We start from the raw sequence: 23,453 nt of genomic DNA on the forward strand, positions 1-23,453 counted from the left end.
GAAACGTCTAATTGAGGTTATTTCAGCCAAGGGGGGCAATACTAGCTATTAGGGCATAGGGTGTCCTAACTTTTTCCTCAGTAGGAATTGGCATTATTGTTAATTTTTCGTTAAATAAATGATTACAAAGTTACATTTTCATAGTTTTTTGTTCAATTACATCCCCTTTATCTATAGACATTGTTAGAAAGAAGATAACATATTGATATGTCCATATTTTTAAGAGAATAACTTAATATTTTGGGGGGTGTCCTAACTTTTTCTCATGACTGTATGTGTGTGTGTGTGTGTGTGTATATATATATACACACACACACACACATATATATATCATAGAAATCAAGTAATATTTGTATGTGAAAATGTCTTTCGATGCATTGGCTCAATTGTTTACATTTCTGTTCTGGTGACCCACTGTCTATGCACAAATATCAGAGCGGCTTTAACAACCCATGAAATGATTTGAATCATGAATGAATTCAAGTCTACTGTCATCAGTCTTTAATCAACACTCAGTGCAAATAATCTTTAACAACTTCTGATATAAAGGCAAATGATTTGATACAATATGATAATAATCAACAACAATGATCATGATAATAATAATAATCATAATCATAATAATAATCATAATACAAATAAATCAGATGAAAACAAACATAAATCATGTATATGCCACAACACTGTCTGCATGCATTATTTTTTTTTACTAAGCAATAGTTGAAGGCAAATCATCTGTGATGGATGGTTGGAGTGAATACGCCACACCATCTTCTGCTACATTTTCTGGATCATGACCTGGAATTTACCTGTGGTGAAATAAAGTCAGGGAAAATATGATTATCATCTTGCTCTGTCATGATATCACATCTGTCATCACATACAACCAATAGACTCAGTTGCATAAACAGTCCATTCAAGTGTTAACTTGTCATGAAGGAATTGAGATCACTTTGCTAAGATATGATATGATGTGAAGTAATGTGAAAAAAAATGTGTCAGCAATGATATTCAATTTGCGTTATTGTACTTCATTTACCTATAAATGATGAGAACATTTACCAGAAATGAAGCTGTCAGATGGTAATTACGGTTTGGTCACCACAATACCATATAGTACAGTACCAAGTCAAGTCAAGTCTTGATTATTTGTCATTTGTTTAACTACCAGCCAGGTAGTTTGTGATATGTTGAATTCTTTAGGGTAAGTACGTCAAACCATCATCATTTCCAATTAATACCTGGCAAATCCCACCTGAAACCGGACAGTAAAATGACATGTTCTAGAGATCCCTTATTATACAGTAGTGACATGTAATAATGGCAGTTTCCTGATCTGAAACCCATATTGAAACAGCAGTGATCTTAGCATGTTCATTTAAAAACAGTGATCTAACTATTAACATAGCAAGTCTTGCCTTACCTCATTGCACTACTGCGTATTTGTATTATTTGTATTTTGTATGCTGCATAGCTGCATTGTCAAGGAACCGAGCCCAAGAATTTTACTCCCTGCACTTGTGTATGAGACATAACAAATAAACTTGAAACTTGAAGTCTCATGACCCACAATACAACATAAATGTTGTGGAATCAGGTTTGTGCGTTCATGAGGTACATTTTTAGTTGGTTGTCAAGTGGTTGAGTAATGGTAGACGAATGGTTTGGACCAGTCTGTTGTTGCATGAAAACTAAAGGTCACAAATGTAACCCAGGCTCTCTTAAGATGATGAGAGAGACCCCTCACTATGGGACACGCAATCTTGTGTACCTTTTGGTGAAGACCCCTATTCAATCACCCCTATTAAATCAGTGCGAGAGAGGCAAGGAGGTGAGGGGCGCACAAATTGTCACGCAGAAAAAAAGACTTCCTTACAGGCAGGCATGACAGACACCTCGGCTGTCACAATGCTCTTCACTCCCAGGCTGGAAAGCCCTCCTCTCACCAGGCCACAGGTTAGTGCCAAATACTGCAGGGACATAGATTTCCAGAATTAGCGGTAAATAACCATGGTTAGGGAAAGTTTCCGAACGTACAGGAATTTTGCAACACAAGTATGGATGTCACAAACTTAATGAACATGCTTCCTCACCTTTGGGGCATGTTCCAAGTACTGTTTACCAGCCGAGAGCTGAGTGAGTAACCGGAATTTGTTGTCCTGTAGCACATAAATACCCTGCAAACAAACCACAAATGACAATTAAGCTCAAATATTTGGCAACATAGCATTTCCATGACAGTTGCTAGGTGAATGAAGGTGATTGGAAAGTTGAGTCTTACTTGGTGATTCGTTCTGAGGTTGTCAATTTGCTTTTTGAACACACAGGTCCAGAAGTCTTTGCAGATGAATTTCATGATGTCCAACTCATCTTTAAACCGTGCTGTGTCTTTGGTGAACCTAGAGAAGAAGGATATAATCTTTTCACCTAATTCTGAGTGCAAGAGCTAAGTTGTAAGTGCAAAGGCTAGGAGTTAGCTCATATGGGCTAAAAACACAATGGTTCGAGTGTAATTTAGAGAAGCAGGTGTACATCAACCGACCTTTCTATTAGTCCTTGACCCACTCGAAATCCCATATTTTCCAGTTTGGTAATGCATCTTCCATTTTCCTAAGGGAGTAGGAGGTTGAGTTGATTGATTGATTCAACTGAGATAGAGGACTATCGTTACAACATTTATGGTAGGATTAACTGGGTCTATGCGTGTTTCATTCCATTTTCTAAAAACAAAGAATGAAAGAAAACCTTACCAATTCCCCATGTTCATCTGATTTGTAAATGTATTGTATCACTTCATTGTGTAAAAACTGAAAAAGAGCTTCGTCCGCCATCCTGGACGGTTCCAACCTTGTCAAAGACCACTAATTAATGACGGTGAAACCACCCTAATTAGACAATCAATTTATACCTAGATAGTTGTATATTTGTAATAAGAGCTCGTCTAGATGTAGGAACTGTTAAACCTCCTCTAAAGATCAAGACAAAATGAACACAAAACCTGATCTAAATTGCCAGAATTATATTGCGCTCTAATGTGAATTCTTATGCAATCATCAAACGCCGAGCTAAGTTTAATCGCCCATAAAATAAGCAACAATAAACATCAATATTTTTGCTTTTTCAAATGACAGGTTCCAGAGAGACAACCGGGGTCCTTCAGCATCAACAAAACGTCGCCCAAAAGTATGCCTGAATAGAAAACCTCTTTAGTCTTCAGATCGAATGAGGAAAATGTTACGTTATCTTCTAATATTATAGGCCACGATTTCATCATTGGTAGCTACATTTTACAATTTAGTTCAATCATGTAATTGTATGTGTTAAATGTCTCTTCAGGGTTTTCACATGTGATACGCGGTAGTAACAAAGATATTAGCCGGCTACGTCCGAATAGTTTTAATATGTCACCTCATCTAGTACTTACCTCAGAGCGAGGAGTCAAGAGGCAAGTCCTAAATGACTCATCAATCTAATTATTTTTATTTTTATTTTTATTGCATTGGACTCTCGGTTGAATTTTCCTTAAGCGTCAAACTATGCATGGTACGGACAAATACTGCAAAAGATTGTTGTCCAAAACTTGTTGGAAAATTCTTTCAATACATGACAATGAAAATAGACCAATTTTTATGCATCTAACCATAGCCTACCCCTTATGAAAACGCAATGTCATATGATGGCATATTTTCTCAACAGATTTCAGAGACCACATGCATGTAAGAATTGTTTGCAATCTGACAGTTTATAAAGAGTGAAGAACCTACCTTGCACAATGGACAATAATTAAATATTTATTCTATTGACACTGGTATCACTGCTTCATGATCATGGGGGGATTTGATATTTGTTTATTTGCAGAAATTAGTAAAGAAACACAGGGTAATTTGTTTGTGTAATGTCAATTTCAATTTACCAACTACTATACTGTCCTTAAGTGTGTGTGTGTGTGTGTGTGTGTGTGTGTGTGAGTGTGTGTGTGTGTGTGAGAAAGAGAGAGGGAGAGAGAGAGAGAATGTCAGCTCCTAGCTCCGATCTCTACTGTCTCAGGAAGCATACAGAGGGAGCATTTGGATGAGATAGTGTTTCCCCTTCAGAGTGGCTTGCTGCTCTCTTGCGCCCCCTGCTGCAAGATGTCTCTGAACTGGCAGACATCTTCCTCTGTCTCTTCTTCAGAGAGACTGTGCTGAATGCACGGATCCTGAGGACCCATTGAGGTCTCTTGAGATGGCTCACTCTCTGTGTAACAGGACTGTCCCTCAGGCCCTCCCCTGTCAGGGGGCAGGAAAGGTGACCCTGCATGTGACTGACACTGCCCTCCACATGCTGCACAGCACTCTGGGACAGGCCTGGACACTGTAAGACCTGCTGGGACTGCTTGGGACAGGACACAGTCTTCTGAGAGGAGATATCTCCAGGAACCCTTCTCAGGATGATCCTGATAGCAGTAGGGTTGTTGGGGTCCTCAACCAGGATGGACTTCCAGTGGACCGCCCCAGAACTGCGGCCAGGCTTTGAGCGGTGGCAACACTCTGCTTTTCTAGCAAGGCGAGCAGCTTTGAGTTTGGCACCAAGAGACAGAACTATGGCTGGCCTATTCTCCATAGACACCATCAGAGATACCTGAAACATGGAGAATGTCTATTTTTAGTATAGAAGCTAAGATTTAGTGTTATTAGACATTGAGATAACTTGTTTCCCGTATAATTATTTGAATTAATCCTAAAATAGGCCTAGACCTAGAGGCCATTTTCCTGTGTCAGCTCAGCTGATAGTGGACACATCAAATAGGGTAGGCCTATACTGTAAAATCTAGCGAGATCATACATGAAATAAAAGTGGGATAAAAAAACGCACCTTTTCATTTTAGACAGATATAGCTATGTAAGGACCGACGTTTTAATGTTCTAGAATGCAACGTCATAATAATGAGCGTCTCGAATTTGAAAACATGTATATATTTCATTTCTATGGTAGCGCAATTTAAAAAATAACAATTAAAAGCAGCCTATAATTCGATCCGCACAACAATGGTGATGGACTGTGCGCACCCGTTCCATCGCCCCATTCCACCGTTCTTAGATTTTGACACTTCGTTCCAGTATCTTTTAAAACGCGGCAACAACAAAGTTAGAAGCCACAACTGTGCTTTCACTGACAACGCCAAAACGCAGCTCTGATCACAACATTTCATACCATAAAAGAGCCTTTATCAGTTCCTGTCTCATCTATCTGAAATGGAAATAGAAATGAGAAAGGTGAGTAATTGTTTTTCTTTTTTTTAACTACTCATTTTGTGTAATTATTTCCTCTTCCTTATTAGAACCCATCCCTCCAGAACCATGTACCCAAATTAATTAATTGAATGCTTGAGAAAAGGTAATTCACAGATACTATATGTGATATACTATAAATAGACTATCTACTTCTCAGGTACCTATATCATTTAGACCAGAGGAGGTGTCCCTGGTCTCCAGCAAGAACAGGCCAGCCACCGTTCTGCCTCTTGGTGCCAGACCCAAAGCTGCTCGCCTTGCTAGAAAAGCAGAGCGGTGCCACCGCTCAAAGCCTGGCCGCAGTTCTGGGGCGGTCCACTGGGAGTCCATCCTGGTTGAGGACCCCAACAACCCTACTGCCATCCGGATGATCCTGAAAAGGGTTCCTGGAGGTTGCTCCTCTCTGAAGACTGTGTCCTGTCCCAAGCAGCCCCAGCAGGTCTCACAGTCTCAGTGTCGCCGTTCTGGGGCTGTCCACTGGGAGTCCATCCTGGTTGAGGACCCCAACAACCCTACTGCCATCAGGATGATCCTGAGAAGGGTTCCTGGAGTTAGCTCCTCTCAGAAGACTGTGTCCTGTCCCAAGCAGCCCCAGCAGGTCTCACAGTGTCCAGGCCTGTCCCAGAGTGCTGTGCAGCATGTGGAGGGCAGTGCCAGTCAGGTGCTGGGTCATCTTTCCTGCCCCCTGACAGGGGAGGGCCTGAGGGACAGTCCTGTTACTCTGAGAGTGAGCCAGCTCAAGAGACCTCAATGGGTCCTCAGGATCCGTGCATTCAAAGACCCCAGCACGCTCCCACCGAAGAAGAGACGGGGGAAGATGTGTTCCGAGGAGGCATCTGGCAGCAGGGGGTGCAAGAGAGCAGCAAGCCAGACTGAGGAAGGAGACTGCAGCTCACCCAAACGCTCCCTCAGTAGCCCTCCCAGCCAGACAGAAGAGGAGATCGGAGCGAGTCACTGACATATTCTCGCTCTCTCTGTCACATACACACACACAGACATACACACCCTCACCCTCACATTCACCCTCATCCTCACACACACACACACACACACACACACACACACACACACACACACACACACACACACACCTAAGTAGTAACCCTAAGCTATAATAGTTCAAAATAAACATTGACTTCACATCCAACAATGACAATGTGTTTGTGTCCCTCTCTCATCATCATTAATATTTAGGTAAAACACTGACCAATGACAATGCTATGATAGGAACAGTAGGAAAAGACATGAATACGGTTCTCTGTGTGCAGCTTTGTTTTATTGATCAAGTATCTAGCTACCATACAACTGTTCACAAAACACAGGGGGAAACTGTCAGGACAGCACCACGTCTTGGCACATGGTTTAACAAAGGAAAAAAGAAAAGAAACACAAAAAAACACCTGACTCCTACTTACCAATCCTCCCACCACCACACACAGATTAGCTTTTTGTTTTTGGTACATAATACAATTGTACAACTCACTCATAAAATCTATATTTTAGAAGATAAGTTAGGAGTGTCCCTGCTTAGTACCAGACTAATTAGAGTTTAGGTGGGATTATTGTGTTAGATACCTTTAGCCCTTTTTGCATTGGAAGGCGTTGGAGGTGAGTGCGCTACACAACTACAGTATATATCTTATATGACAAATGTCTGTACAAATATTATATTTACTCTTATTCTGGTTATACATCTTTAACAACTTTTTACATTATGTCACATGTACATTCTTGTGCACACACACGTGTAATAACACAGACACATACGCAAGCACACACTCACATACCCATGACATGCATGAAGCACATGGAATACCATTCCATACCCAAAGGTCTTAACTCAGTGGATTGAGAGACGAATAATTCTTCTATGCATCTTCATAACCGGACAAGAAAATCCCCCTCTGTATTCACAGAACAGTCCCCCTCTAGATTCTACAGCTTAAGGTTGAGTACATTTTACACTTGCTTACAATATAAAAGTATATACAGTCTATCAATCTACTACTTACTGTGGTAACTGCAATGGCTACAGTACGTCTTTTCTGTGTGGACCACAGATAGAAATTATGCCCATTAATTAATTTGAAAAGGTTATCCTTGGAAGTCTCCTTTACACTGGCATGGCTGGACATTTAATGCAGTTTAAATGCATATTCCAAAGAATGAATACTAGCTATATGTTAAATAGGGAAACATGTTAATATATTATTAATATATTATAGTTAAATATATGTTAGATAGGGACATACAGATATATCATAAATACAGTTTAATGACAGTGTGTGTGGGATTGTAGTCACTGTTTCTTTCAGTGCTTGACTAGGTCACCTTGATGAAATGGTGAGAGAGAGAGAGAGAGAGAGAGAGAGAGACAGCTCTATCCTTACTTTCCCTGGGGGGATGTCGAAATAAATTTCCACCTGACATCGGAGATGAGGGTTTGTCCGTGTCCATTTGTGTTTTTTTTTACGGACAGAAATGTTCCGAGGAGTTGAACTTTTGACAGTCCGTTAGAAACGAGGAAGCGTTGTTGAGTTACTTGACTGTTGAGTTGTTTGATGTCACGCCCGAATTCCACCGATCACATCAATACAGTGACTTTTCTTTTCTGACGGACTAGTGTGGCCGGGGCCTTAGAAATAAGCAATGTGCTGGTGCATTCTAAGTGGTATGCCAGTGCAAACATAGGCAACATATGTGTGAGTCTTTGAGCAACAACTTGAGCAACCAAAGACAGTGGTCATCTCTGTATATTAAGGGGCGCTGCCCCCAAACCCTGGAAATGCCCTGGCTGCCCATCAAGTCTATCAATAGTTGCAGTCATGGTCCAACTGGACAGCTCTGCTCTAGGAGGCCTGGGGGTGTTGGGGGGGGGGGGGTGTCTTAGAGCTGAGAGTCAGCCCCCCCAAGGCTATTGAGCTCCTCAGGTGAAAAGTACTTCTCCTCCCCCTGTCCTGCCTCCTGGCGGAAGCCAGCAGAGATTTCATCAAAGGTCCGTCCCTTTGTCTCGGGCACCTTGAAGAAAGTGAAGACGAAGAAGCCCAGGAGCAGCACTGTGAAGATGATGAAGACGTAGGGGCCGCACAATTGCTAGAGAGAAGATTAAAACACAGGGGGAGGAATATCAATTAAAAAGCCATACAGTATGTAGGGATGTACGTATGTATACAGTAGGTCAGTGTTTAATATATGAATTTGTCAACGACAGCAGAGTACGGTTATCGAGACAGTGGTAACAGTCTATTTGCCTTTTTCTTGGGGGTATTACAACCACCAAAACTGGTCATCTTTGAGCAATGCTCATGGATAGGCTTACTGTACCTCATTGACACACGAATTGAAATATACTATAACATTGTATTAGAGGGAATATCTCTATATCATAAAATTATATGTATGTAAAGTCATTATAGGCCTAATTAAAGTGAGTAATTTATTCTCACAGTAAACTGAGGTATTTATCCTCACAGCAAATGTTTTGCATTTGTCTCTTTTACCAACGTAAAGTACTATCTGCCGCAGTAGCACCATTGAGGTATCCCACTGCTACGATGACAATATGCATATTTGAAACAGTGACCTACTGTACATAGCAACCTTTACCCAATTGTGACAAAATCAGTTGGCTGGAGGTATGCTTTGAATAGAACCGTCAGCTCAATTACCTTAACAAAACAGTTTAAGAGACAACAAATCAGAAAATTACGTGGGGGTTGATTTTCCGTCTCCTTACCTCTACGTACTGGAAACTCATGCCCACTATGAAGTTGGCTGACCAGTTGGAGAAGCCTGCCACGGCAAAGGCAGCAGGCCGCGGGCCCTGGGAGAACAGCTCTGCTACGATGAACCAGGGGATGGGGCCAGGGCCGATCTCAAAGAAGGCCACGAAGCTGAAGATCGCTGCGATGCTGACGTAAGACATCCAAGTCAACTGGTCCTGAGGAACACACACATTGTCATTTGAGGTGTTGGTCAGATAAGGTGGTAGACTTAAAATTAAAGTTCACTTTTTAATCAAAGTTTATCAAAGGTGGTGTAATGTCCAAGGGCAAGTTTTCCTCTGTAGGTGGCCATGATAGTATGCGGGACCAAGTTGTGAACATAGCAAGGACACAAGGGTAAAATCAACAACAATTGATTTTCTTATCATCATGTACTGTCAGACACATACCAACAGTGCCATGGCGATGGTCATCAGGACAGCTGAGAAAGCCATTCCTAGTAAGCCAATGAGATGAAGGGATCTTCTGCCTGCACGCTCTACCACAAACAGCTAGCAGAGAGAGAAAAAGAGTAAGAGGGGAGGAAAGAGGATGGGAGTGTGAGTGGGAGTTTGATGTCTCTTTAAATATTTGAAAAGCATGTGGTATGAAGTTAGAAATATTTGCATACATATATATACACCCCCTTTTAACACTTGTAGGGCAGAGATCTGGACTTTGTCTCACAGCCTGAGCAAGGTCAAGAGACAAGGCAAATAGAATGGGGGGAAAATGGGACAGTGAGGACTAGTGCAAGAGGTCATTAGCTGGCTTTCCACAAGAGGGCATACATACACTGTGTGTGCCAAGGCCAAATGCTTTTCCACAGTCATTCCCGGGCTTCAACAGGGCTTACTCCAGGCCTATTCTGTGTTTAAAACTAAAGCTTTTAGCCTAGTCTACCCCACTGGTCCTTATGAGGTTAAATGGGGTTAGGGGGACGGTTTAGAGCGAGGATGGGATATTCTTATAATCCACTGAATTTGGTCAAATTGAATGAAATCATGCACATATTTTTCCAATCTTTCTGCAATAATGTTGTCAACTTTTACCACTTCCTAGATGACTTCAGTCAGGGAACTGAAAACTTCTCTCTCAACCCTTGATCGATACAAATCTAACAGCCGTACCCAAGGATTTGGACTTGTTCATATTGTCCTATACTGAGTTTTACGCTGACGAACCGCACCGACTTGTTGCAGAGAGAACAGCGGCACAACGCTGTAGACCATGACATTATTTTATTGAAACTAAAATGCATAGGTCTAATTGAGTTGGCAGTAAACTGGTTTAAATTGTATCTGATTAACAGAACACAAGTATGCAATGTCGGAGATGTTATATCAGAGGCTAAAGAGTTTACCTGCGGAATACCTCAGGGGTCTAACATAGGGCCTCTTTTGTTCTTTTTATGCCAGCTGCAGTGAAGTGTAAACTTCTCCTTCACGTTGATGATTGAACTTTAGTTGTATCAGGGAAAGACACGCCAGCCATCCAAGAACCGTTGAGTAAAGAGCTAAAGTGGAAGTGTAACCAAAACTGTGAACAAAATTAAAGTCTCATAGGGTCAGACCAGATCATTGAACATCGAAATAATGAAACAATTAGCTGAGCCATCATCCAGTGGTATTTTGACTATGCCTGCTCTGCATGGTGGATTATATCAGCAGCTAAAGAACAGAATGCAGGTGATGATAAATGTGTTTTCGGTTATGTTTATCATTTTATCATGTTTTCATTTTATCGTATGTTCTTTTTTTATTTTTTTTATCCCAAATAAAGTCAAATCAAAACAAATGGGGATGAGAATAACGGCACCTCCAGAGATCCAAAAACGATAAGAATGCATCTGGCAGATGGTAGACCACAGTTGTCACCCAAATCTTAAAACTGGTTGTCTTGCCAGAAGGTTTGGCAGGACACGACCCTGTCACTTTCCTACAACGGCACCTCCCATGGCTTTCCTTTCTCTCTACTCTCGGTATCCTTGAAATCCAGAGGGCTCATTTGCGTCTATGCTTGACCGAAACAAGCCCCGCTCCCTCTTTTGGTCATAACACAGTGTGTTTACGGTCGTACAGTGTTTTCATAGCTTACCGACACCACAGTGAAGGCAGTGTTGACCACTCCGGCGCCGATGGTGGCATAGACCGGCTGAGACACACCCGCCTTCTCAAAGATCCTGGTGGAGTAGTAGAAAACCTGCGGCATAACAGGACACAGTGCCATTAACAGCCATTAATCCGTCTGATATAATTTGAGGTGTTTTTGTGTGTGCATCTTTGTTTCCAGGCTGTTTGTGTGAGCGTGTATGTGTGCATTAGTCAGCATGTGTGTGAATTATAGTATGCATTTGTAACACACGAGTTAGAAAAAGAGTACAATTGTAACTATGGTCTACGGTCATGTCTACCTTTGAGTGTGTGTATGTACATGTCTGCCTGTGTGTATATGTGTGTATCGTCCCCCATCCCCACTCACAGCGTTAATGCCAGACAGCTGTTGGGAGAGCTGGAGCATGATGGCGATGAAGATGGGCTGCCGGTAGACCGGCGAGCGGAACAGCTCTAAGATGGTCACCTTCTTCTCCTTCATCATCTGCCTGCTCTCCTCCTTCATCTCATGCATGTCAGCGCTCACGTCCTCCATGCCTCGAAGCTTGATGAGCACTACGGCAACAAACACACACCACACCACATAGTCAAGAGGCTCCTCTGTGGCTCAGTTGGTAGAGCATGGCGCTAACCACGCTTAGGTTATGGGTTCGATTCCTGCTGGGGCCATATATACTGAAAAATTTATGCAATGTAAGTCCCTTTGGATAAAAGCGTCAGCTAAATGGCTTATTTTATAAAGAGGCTCTAGTCTACTACTGTGGTTATAGGATATCATTATGTGATAGAACTGGGGCTTGCAGAGATGTCTGTGTTCAAGTACATTGGCCAGTAAATCGAGGAAATGCCGTTAATGGGCGCTGCCATAGTGTTCATAGCAACATTTGATTGGTGGCACCAATCTCGGCACCAATGCAAATGCAGATAAAGTAGAGGTGTGTTTTTTACCGATGCACTCGCCTCTGAAGTGTGAGTATGCTTATGATGTGTTTTCAATTCAGTGAAAAAAACCCGAATATGCTTCAGACGTGGTTTGTGGGCAATGAAAAAAAATGATCTCAGTGCCCTGCAGTTCTCCTCATTGCCACATGGTACAGTATAGCCAGCTTCAAAGTCTCTCAGTAGGATTGCTCCCCTGGTTCATACAGTTATGTGTGTATGCGTGCATGTGTGTGTGTCAGTGTGCATGTTTTGTGCATGTGTATGTGTATGTGTGTGTGTGTGTATGTGTATGTGTGTGTGTGTGGACCAGCCGCTGAGTGTCTCACCGGTCTTGGCCTTCTCCTCCTCGTTGCAGTTGATGAGGAGAAAGCGGGGGCTCTCTGGGCACAGGGGCAGCAGGACACACTGCAGTATGGCCGGGACGACGGTGAAGCCCAGCAGGAAGGGCCACAGAGACGCGTTGCCCATGATCGACTCGATTCCAAAGACCTGGCCACAAACCACAGGCTTTAGCTGCTTCAACACACCCCCCTGACTCTAAAGAGGTGGGGTTTTTTCAAATCCTGGTTCTAGGGAGGGACCCACAGAGGTGCACATTTATTTTTGACAGATTCATTGATTTAGCATTTTGGTTGAAACACAAGACAATGATGGTCAAAACGTAGTTGGAGTAAATGAAGATTGAACTGTCTTTTCATTGAATTTCTTTGCCTATCTCCTGTGCTGCATTTGGACTGGGTTCATCGATATCTTTTTATTTTTTCAAACTGTGCCTACCTGTGCCATGAGGATGCCAATGACGATGCCCAGCTGGTGCAGAGTGCCCAGAGCGCCACGTAGAGGGGTGGGTGCGATCTCCCCCACATACATGGGCACGAAGCCCGTGGAGAGGCCCGAATAGAGCCCCACGATGAAACGCCCAATGATTAGCATCTCCCAGGACGCAGCCAGCTTGGAGAAGCCCATGAATCCAGCGGCGATAAACGCCAGCACGTTGGCTACAAGCATGGAGTTCCTCCTGTAACAGAGAGCTAGTCAGTTGGAACCTATGGATGGCTTCAGTTCCTCAAGACAATCAGAATAAAAAACAAAACAAAACAAAACAAATATATATATATATATTGACAAGGAATTTACAAAATAGCAAAGTATTAACAAAATAGCAATAACAAATTTACAAATTTACAAAAAAGAGCAGCAGAACAATACATCTTGTAGGCTGTGTGAGACTAAATGCATTGCTTTCTAAGTTGACAGATCTATACCTATACTTGCGAGATCAGACTTTGGTTACACTTTGTTTCACTGTCTGCAACTATAAACCTAGCCTGTCACCAGGCTGAATGAAACGAAACAAATTATCAGTCTGGCCCCTGTCAACTACGTATTTATCTGGTATTCACTTCACTTTTCATGGTAGAAATGGTCATTATGTTATCCATTAGCTACGTATTTAAATTCAATGAAACAAGCATTAGCAATGGTGGTTACCAGTTGTGTTGCAATCTTGCAACCATCAGTTAATACCCAATGTTATCACATGATTTGTCTGTTAATATCAGATAGAGACAGCAGCTGGAGATAAAGTGTTCCTGTAGACGTACCTTCCCAGGCGGTTGACGAAGAGGCCCACCGAGAAGGAGCCGAAGATGCCTCCCACAGAGAAGATGGCCACAGAGATGGACCACAGAGTGGTCAAGGAGGTGGGGGGGATGGGCTTTGAGTACCTACTCATCCAGGTCTCGTTGAGGAAACTCTCAATGATCTATGACACAACACAACACAGCGTAAAGAACATACTTTACCATCGTCGTCTTTAAAGGTGTTTTTTGAAGTTCAATAATGTCATAAATCTTCAGACAGACACAGAGAGAAGTGATAGATTGATGGATGCAACATAAACACTTAATGGAAAAGCTACAAGAAAAAAAAGCCTTTTATTTGCCAGTGCAAAGAACCAGAATGCAAAATGTGTGTCAAAGTGTCAACTTAGCTTTTGACCCAAATAACACTTCTACAGAGGGTTCTACATCGAACCCAAAATGGTTCTACATGGAGCCCAAAATAATTCAAAAAGGGTTCTTCCACAAGGACAGCCGAAGAACCTTTTTGGGATCCTTTTTTTGGCCAGCAGAGGGGGCTGGAGATCCAGGAAGTCGGATTGTTCAGCACACGAGGACTTCATGTTGTCAAACAGATGCCAGACTGCCGTTAATATAAGTCAGGCAGAGTAGGGTGCCCTTCAAAGAATGTTCCATAGCCCTGCAACTATGCTTCATCATAGCCAACTGATAGAGGATATTAGAGAATATAAATATCCTCTATCAGTAGGCTATGATAGAGGATATTTATATTCTCTAATATCCTCTATCAGTAGGCTATGACAGAGGATATTTATATCCTCTATGTATGTGTGGATAAGGCAGCTACTTAAAGTATCTAAGCTTTCTGCATTCTTCACTCACCTTGCATCAAGTGTTACAAGTGTTGATGATGACTGCAGGCTATGAATACCCCACACAGTTGATGACTTCAGTTTAAAGGTGAAATTTGTGCAGCCTACCCCCTCCTCACATGACCTTATCAAGAACAACTCTGGCTGTGACTAGGACCCAGAGTTTTTCCTGGTCAGGTCGGTCACATAGTCAGGCAAACTCCAGGCCCTACTGTGTATGAGAATAGAACAGTCAGCGTGTCCAGAATAAGCTCTGTCAAGGTTGCTGTTACACCACTCCGCCCCTCCTGTCTTTAATCCTTACAACTATGAACCTCTTCTTTATTGGAGAACCACAAGAGATTTGAGACTGAAAGTGAACTGGTCACAATGGAAAACCATTGTCCGCTGTTCCATTGGCTTTGGTTGGTTACGGCCCTGAGTAGATAGCCAGTAAATTGGTTACAATAGATGGGTGGCTTTCCATCCTAGACCTTGGAGGCTGCTGCATGTCTCACATGACAAGGTATCAAAGAGGCTTGGACTTGCTGGCTAACTCTGGCCAAGCACCTGCACACAGACGTAATCGTAATCTACACAACTCTATTTACAGTGCCTATCTGGTCAGGTGTCCTCACAGGCTCACACACATTGGCATATGTACATGGTCACACACACACGCTAGCACACTCATAAACAAACAAACACACATGTAATAACATGAAGGGCTTGTCTTCTTTCTCTCTCTCACACACACACACAAACACAGATACATACACACAAACACACACACACACACACACACACAAAGCTGGGGCTCCATATATCACTTATAATACCAATGTCTATGTGTCACTTAGTCAAGTGGACAAGGAACATCTTACTGTAAAACTCGCAAAGTGAGCGGAAGAATATGGAGGAAGAATATCAGGGTTTGCTGGTTTTTGCAGGGACACAAACATAGCTTCCAGACCTTGACTGAATACTGAGTGAGCTTGCCTGGCACAATACAACCAATGGAATAATCCCAACTGTGCAAACCCCGCCCCATCTGGCACTCCAGCTAGGCTCAAGCAAACACTCAAGATATTTGAAGACAGGGTGCTATTTGATTGGAGCACGAGGACAATATGTAGACAACACTAAACAGCCACTCAGGGACTTCCTAAAGGATACCTTGGACATCTAAGAAAAAGAGAAGTATGCCATGAACCTGATAGACATATTGTTATCACAAACAGAGCCACTGGTACTGCACCCCTGTCCAAAGACATAGACAAACACTCACAGGTAGCACTTCACCTACAGTACACAGAAATGACTACTTATTCACTTAGAAATTACATAGTAAAATGATAATTACAGGATAGTAGCCTTTGAAATACTTATTTGTTTCTTTGGGATTCTTTGGGAAGCACCACTAGGTAGTTACCAATGCAAAGAAGCTTTTAATAACTGAAAGTATTATCACCTCATCATGTTCTGGTTAATACCAGGAACATTTCAGTGTAAACCATATGGTAAAGTGCAACCCACTCACCTTCTGAGGTGCGTTGATGACCCCTGTGTTGTAGCCAAACTGCAGCGAACCAATCACGGCAGTCCCCACTGCCAACATCAGCTGCATTGTCACCTGCTGTTATGGACAGAGGAAAAACACACATAAAAGTCTTGTTGATTTCAAAATAAAAGTCCTGAGCTGTCACTGGCTTCAGAACACAAGCATTATGCTCAAATAGATGAGCAGGGCCTTGTTTCCCATAGTTAGAAACCACTTTAGTGCATCATAATTATTATTATTATTATTTATTTTTTTATCCCCAAACCCTTGCAACTAACATTGCAATTGAAAACACATGAGCAGGCCTCAAAACACAGTAGAAACATCCATAATTAGGTGTATTTTTGCCTTCCCATGGCACTTCACATCCACAACATACCCTTTAACATACCCTTTAACATACCCTTTAAGGTTTAATGACCTCCCTGTGACCACTGATACTCATATAGGCAACTTTGATAAAGTGTGCAGATGTATTTGCAAATTTCAAACAAGGAATTACAAATCAAGAAGATGTTTTGAAACATGCAACTACATAATTACGCTAACATTGTACTTTATTGATCCCCAAAAGGGAAATTGGATTTCCACCTGCTAATACAGACAACTACCACAACATCCAATACAGAAACAATAAAAAAGTGCCAAGAAAAAGTCTCATCTAGCAAAAGGTAAACAGATGGATCTGGTGCATTAATCTAAAACAAAGGAACATCAGGACCTAGGCACGCACACAGGCAGTCTGTCAACAGAGGCCACACACTTTATTCCTGTTGTGAGCTCAACACAAACTAAGCCCTTAAGAAACCAACACACCTAAACATACCTCTGAGGCCTGTTAGTGAATGATAGTCTGGCAGCAATATGGAGGAAAGAATTAGTAATGCGTCAGAGACATCAGCTGTACAGGAAGAGCAAAACCACACGTGGAGGAGCTGGGCCCACACTGACGCATTTCATTTGTCATACAGTATCCTCTGAAAAATCGCTCATCATCTCATAAACACAACATAGACTCGGTGTGATAAATGTCACGACTACAAATCCAGTGTTGTTATTGCCAGTGCACCTCCCACCTTCTCCAGTCAGCAAGGAAATGACAGCCCAGATCTGGCCCATGTCTTTTCTCTACCGGCATCCGGATGTGTACAACTTTGATCACCAGGCCAGAAGTGGGCTGGTTCTGGCTGCCATTCCTAAGCCTTATCTTTGCCATGAAAAGGCCAGACCTAGGCCGGCATGTGGATGTGGCCCAGGTACGACTTTGTTGCCCGGGCCAAAAGTGGACTGACTCTGGCTGTCATACCTGAGCCTGATCTTTGCCATGAAAAGGCTAGACCTTGGCCAGCATGTGGATGTGGCCCAGGTACGACTTTGTTGCCCGGGCCAAAAGTGGACTGACTCTGGCTGTCATACCTGAGCCTGATCTTTGCCATGAAAAGGCTAGACCTTGGCCGGTATGTGGATGTTTTATACATCAACATGTTGGCGAAGATTTGCCATTTTCATGGTGAGGATTCAGCTTAGGTATAGCGACCATAGCCGGTCCACTTATGGCCAAGGGAACAAAATTTTACCTAGGCCACATCAGCATTCTGGCCCAGTCTATTTATGGCAAAGGCCTGGCTTAGTAATGGGAACCAGACCTGGTCCACTTCTGGACCATCATTCCAAGTTCTTACTGGGCCACATCCATATGCCAGCCAAGATGTGACCTTTTCACGGTAATGGCCAGTAGATATGGCCACCAGAGCTGGTCCACTTCTGGCCCAGGGAACAAACATTCTGGCCCAGGCTTGGCCTTTTTGTGGCAACGGCCTGGCTTAGTTATGGAAATCAGATTTGGCTTAGTTATGACAACCAGATCTGGCCCTGTACTGCAACCAGATCAGACCCATTTATGGTTGAATTGTGGCCAAGATTTGATTTACTGATGGCAATCATAACAGGCCCATTTAGAGACGAACTGTCAAGTGTGCTGAAATCCAGCCTTATGTATGCTAACCAGATCATTGTTGCATTGTCAGAGATCTCACATGTGTATGGTAACTAGTTATTGGGTTCACTATGTGCTTATTGTTGACAAGATACCCAATTAAAATACTTTTTCACAATAGTCATATGATTCCTTACCGTGAAAGTAATGTATGGGCCAGAAGAAACATAACATTCACATGTGCTGAAATATCCAATGCTAACTTCAGCTAATTGTAACCACTGCTAACAAAAAAAGGTGCTATGGAAATACTGACCAAGTTTCAAATCTGTGGTCAAATCACCACAAATTCACATGTAACTAAGGTATTTAATTTGATTTGTCGAACGGGGGCTAAAATTAGCTGATGTCAGCAGTAGTTTGTTTAAACAAAAATTGATGACAAGTCAAAAACATGGAACCTCTGTGTTAAAATGAAAGTTTGAAGTTATTTGCGTATAGCTTTCTATTGGTTCTGGTACCAAGTGAGACCTACACTGGCCTAGTAACAATCTGAACATATTATAGCAATACACTGCATACAGTACCAGAGCTGGCCCATAAGCAAAGTTCCAACTGTCACCCAGTACTGGTCAACCACACTCAGACCAAAGATGGCCCAGTAACTACAGGAATGTATCAGGGCCAGATATCAGATCCCAGAGCTGGCCCATGAGCAAAGTGTCAACTCTCAATTAGAACTGGTCCTCCACATTTAAACCACAAATTGCCCAGTAACTACAGGAACATATCAGGACCAGATATTAAATCCCAGAGCTGGCCCTTGAGCAAAGTGCCAACTCTCATCCAGAAATGGTCTCCTACATTTGGACCAGGTCTGTCACATAAAATACTTGCCGGCACTCAACCATATGTGCCATCACAAGACCAGATCCGGCCCACAACTCGGCTGACTGGGTCATTCATTATTCCCTCACTATGTGACCATGAAAAATGTTCTCTAGACACTGTACAATATATACTATAGGGCATGGAGGGTTTTTTCTTTTCTTCTGTAAGCCAGGTTCTGTTTATAACACACACACGCACACGCAAACACACAACCCCAGTCTACCTCTTATCTGCCGAGGAGGTTACGTCAGTAGCCTTTTAATAGTGTTTTAATCTGGTACCTGTCTTGTGTGTGACAATGGTTGTACCCAGTGCGGCAGCATACAGGGTGCGGCTTTGAGGGATCAGCCACTGCTGCTGTGTCATGCTCACTCAGTCCCAGCTTTACCCTCCGTTGCCATGGAGACGTTTCCTAGATCACCTTTAGCTTTTTCTGCTGGGCGCAGCAGAGGTATGTTCGCTGAAGGACAGGGGGACTCTGAAGGGGAGGAGGGAGGTGCGTGTGTGTGTGTGTGTGTGTGTGAGCGAAAGAGAAAGAGTGATGGTGAAAGGTCTTATTAGCAGATCGGGAAATTAAGAGAAGATAAACGTATAAAGATATACCACACAAACCCATGTTTACTGACATTTCTACAGGCACAGACCACATGACCTCACAACTTATTTCCTTTGGTTTTCAGGTGTAAACATCAGCATATACACTCACTCAACACTTTATTAGGAACACCTGTACACCTTCTCATGGTGGAGGTGGTGTAATGGTGTGGGGAATGTTTTCTTGGCACACTTTGGGCCCGTTAATACCAATCAATCATTGCTTGAATGCCACAGCCTATTTGAGTATTGTTGCTGACCTTGTGCATCCCTTCATGGCCACAATTTACTCGTCTTCTAATGGCTACTTCCAGCATGATAATGCAACATGTCACAAAGCAAAAGTCGTCTCAAACTGGTTTCATAAACATGACAATGAGTTCAGTGTTCTTCAGTGGCCTTCCCAGTCACCGGATCTGAATCCAACAGAACACCTTTGGGATGTGGTAGAATGGGAGATTCACAGCTTGAAAGTGCACCTGAAAAATCTCCAGGAATGATGCAGGAGTGATGCAATCATGTCATCATGGACCAGAATCTCAAAGAAATATTTCCAACATCTTGTGGAATCAATGCCATGAAGAATTGAGGCTGTTTCGAGAGCAAAGTACCCAGTATTTGTATAGTGTTCCTAATAAAGTGTTCAGTGAGTGTATTTCATTGTAAGGTCATGTGGTCAGTGGCTGTAGAAATGTCAGTAAACATGAGTTTCAATCCCGAGGGTTAAACACTTTTTCTAAAAAGAACCCATTTGCTTTTGAACAGGAATGATGCACACGCACACGCACACACACTCTCACACACACACGCACACGCACGCACACGCACACACACACACACACACCAGTTGTGGCTGGTGCCGTTGAAGATTAGGATAATGTTGTTGTTGTTGTTTTTTTTAAATGAGTAAAGGCCTTATTTCTATTACACATACTGGATGACTGCGTTAATATTCCGTTCACCCAGTTCAATGTAATATTGATAGGTTTACCCAGTCCAGGCATGATACTAGAATTTACCCACCCTATACCCATCGTGAGATTGCTACAACCTAGCCTACACATGAAAGTTTACAATGCAGGTGCACAGGAGGAGAGATAGATTGTTGAGTCTTCAAGGTGACAGTGACACATTCAATACCGCCTTGCACACTCTGGGCTGAATAGGCTGACTGTGATGGTATCTATGTGTTTTTCAGCCTTGAGAGGCACAACATTCAGAGATAGATAGAGAGAGATAGACAGGGAGAGAGAGAGCAAGAGAGAGTGTAGAAAGAGAGAAAGAAAGAAAGAAAGAAAGAAAGAAAGAAAGAAAGAAAGAAAGAAAGAAAGAGGGAGAGGGAGAGAGAGACTTAGGCAACCCCATTTTATAGGCCACATTGATGATAATAAGGGAGAAGTGGGTCAATGTAACTAAGTGTAACTAACATTTGTGTGCTGACATATGGGACAGAAGACAGGCAATCGTCTGATTATACACAGAGAATCATATACCAGTCAACTGTAAATATGTTGAAGTCAAACAAACTAATACTGAGCTAACGTGAAAAAGTTTAAAGAAACTGTCTGCCATTACTGGGCTACTATGGTGCTAGTGAACAGCTCCCTGAAATTGGATCTCATTGGACAGGGGAGGTCAAACCTCTCTCACCCTGGAGCATACGGCTAAATTCAGATGGATGAAACGCATGAAGAATGCATCTGTTTATCCATCAAACAATCTACTAATTGCAACTTTTGGCGCACATGGAAACGGACGGACAGACACACTATGCAAGTCCATACGTCAGAAACTGCAGAATGTAACCTGAAACACCATGTCATTTTGGAAATACGAAGCTAGGATTGCTAGCAAAAGTAAGTCGAATTGGTAGTTAACTAACTGTACATATGTGAAATATATGATATGTACATTTTTATTACATTTTACGAATGTATTGGGGCAACTTAGTATAAAGTGTGACCATGATGTATATAAGATAGGTCACTGTATTATTCCAATATTAAAATGCTTCCTCAACAGTTCTTTGTTCCACTTGGCCCTATTTTTATTTATGTCATCGATCAGAACAGTGTCGTTATAACCTTAACCTTTCCTATAAGGACACTGGAGGTAGTTTCCCAGTATGTAGAACAGTCCTCCCGAGAGTTAGTGATGACTCAAAATGAAATAAAGAAACGTAAGGTTCCACTAATTGGTGACAGGCAGGGAGACATGCACATCTGCACGTCTGCATGAACGGACACGTGGTTAGGGTTGGGGTTACGGTTAGGGTTAGGGTGGGGGGGGAGGGGGGCGGTAGAAATAGCATCACCCAGATGCATTGTTGTATTGCTTTGTATCATATAAATAAATGTCTATCTACATGTACATTTTTTTATTATGGAATGCATTTGCGAGTGTGGCTTTAACGCCTTCCAAAAAATAAAAATAAAAAACTAACTTTTATGGTGGCCCACAGCCAATCACAAGCAAAAGTGGAACAGCTGTATTCAACTCAAAGGCTACAGGCAACATTGATCTCTGCTTCATATATGCGGAGTCAGGGCCCAAACTGATCATAAACTAAGTACTCAGGAACAAACAGGTTCACTGTGACAACCTCTTGAATCATCCATTTGCCTATGTATTTACAGGACACAGCAACATCCTAAATATTTTAGATAATTTAGACAATAACTTATGGTACATGAGAATTACGTGAGAAAGGAAATTAGGCTACTATAAAACACTAATGCCATATACACTAAATATATAACACGATCACTAATCGATATAGATGGGTACATGCATTTCTATGCCAGTGGCATGTAATGCATCGTAATAACATTTTATAAAGTTGTACGTGATATCACAACCACGAGCAGGTGCATTCGTGTGCATAGAACGTTTCCATAGTTGTCTTTTGTACAGTATAGCCTATGAATAAAGCTGATACAATAGACAGGGCACAAGTAAAGAAGCCGCAGCATTGTCTATTGGCCGTCATACCAGTGGTGTAGCCTACTGTAAGTAATCATTTTATCGTGGGACAGTTACCTTGCCTCCGGAGTCCATTGTGAGAGGTCAGCGCTGTAGATCGATAGCAGAGAACTAGAGTCTCTCAGGACAATCTGCAAGGTTATTGGAGCACAAACAAATGCCGGACAAGCGATCTTCTATGTATCCTCTATGCATGAAATCCAATGTATTAGGCTTCTTATTAGGCTACTACGTAGACCTATTAGGCTACTGATATGAAAGTAAAAACTATTAAAATATTAAAATCCACAATTCAGTGTGAGCGTTTCATTCTCCAGCCATCTCTTGTCTCATGTAGTTACATTTGTATACCGATCCGTTATAGTCTCCCATTGACATGCTGTTGGCCGGTGGACATAAGCCGGTTAACATAACTCAATCTGCCTGGATTGTGATTGGCTGTCGGGCGACTACCTCCTGGAGGTGTGCGGGGGGGCTTGGTTGTAACACGATTGATGATTGGCTGTTGAAGAACTGCAGATGACGTATTGTTGCATTTTAGACAGATTTTTTTTCTTATTCGATGTCGGAGGCATTACTCTTTTACTTTTTCCAGTTCAGTTCAAACGTGTTGACGTCAAACGGGCTTGACGAAGGTTGTCTTCCAGTGTACTTCTCATAACAAAAGCACTCGTTCATGGTTGTTTATATTTCTATCATCAATTCCAACCATGTTGGCTATTTAAATTATCAACAGGCCTAACCTTAATTTCAGCATGCCTTTTATTGAATACTAAAAAGTTTAGTAATTGAAGCATTATTAATTATTTTTCCGAAGCCACTCTCCTTCACCAGCTCTAGGCTACCTTAAATATGGTAACTTTTCAGAACCAAATAAATAAGGATTTATTACTGGATTTTTTTCAACCATGTGAACAACAGGTGCTATAAAACTATGAGATAGAATTAGGTAGGGGGTTCTG

General features: G+C 42.2%; 2 protein-coding genes across 3 annotated transcripts; both read right to left on the reverse strand.

Annotated features, from left to right (window-relative positions):
* Positions 1–492: 492 nt before the first annotated feature.
* Positions 493–3,113, reverse strand: trappc6b (trafficking protein particle complex subunit 6B). Its single transcript, XM_083674352.1, has 6 exons — positions 2,751–3,113; positions 2,543–2,610; positions 2,282–2,399; positions 2,094–2,177; positions 1,877–1,970; positions 493–809 (listed from the first exon to the last, which is right to left on the reverse strand). The coding sequence occupies exons 1-6, from the start codon at positions 2,829–2,831 to the stop codon at positions 778–780; spliced, it is 477 nt and encodes a 158-aa protein (XP_083530478.1). The 5' UTR covers positions 2,832–3,113; the 3' UTR covers positions 493–777.
* A 5,046-nt stretch (positions 3,114–8,159) lies between these two features.
* Positions 8,160–22,566, reverse strand: LOC310807748 (solute carrier family 2, facilitated glucose transporter member 1-like; the record flags this gene model as incomplete). Of its 2 annotated transcripts, none has more annotated exons than XM_083674339.1 (10): positions 8,160–8,366; positions 9,010–9,213; positions 9,448–9,549; positions 11,135–11,239; positions 11,519–11,706; positions 12,420–12,582; positions 12,871–13,111; positions 13,698–13,858; positions 16,068–16,160; positions 22,549–22,566. In XM_083674339.1, the coding sequence occupies 10 exons, from the start codon at positions 22,564–22,566 to the stop codon at positions 8,160–8,162; spliced, it is 1,482 nt and encodes a 493-aa protein (XP_083530465.1). The 2 variants fall into 2 exon arrangements, with proteins under 2 accessions (XP_083530465.1, XP_083530464.1); XM_083674338.1 differs by having other exon boundaries at positions 16,068–16,163.
* Between the last annotated feature and the right edge of the window lie 887 nt (positions 22,567–23,453).

Source organism: Argentina silus (assembly GCF_951799395.1).
Source record: "Argentina silus genome assembly, chromosome: 8".
NCBI classification, from domain to species: Eukaryota; Metazoa; Chordata; class Actinopteri; order Argentiniformes; family Argentinidae; genus Argentina; species Argentina silus.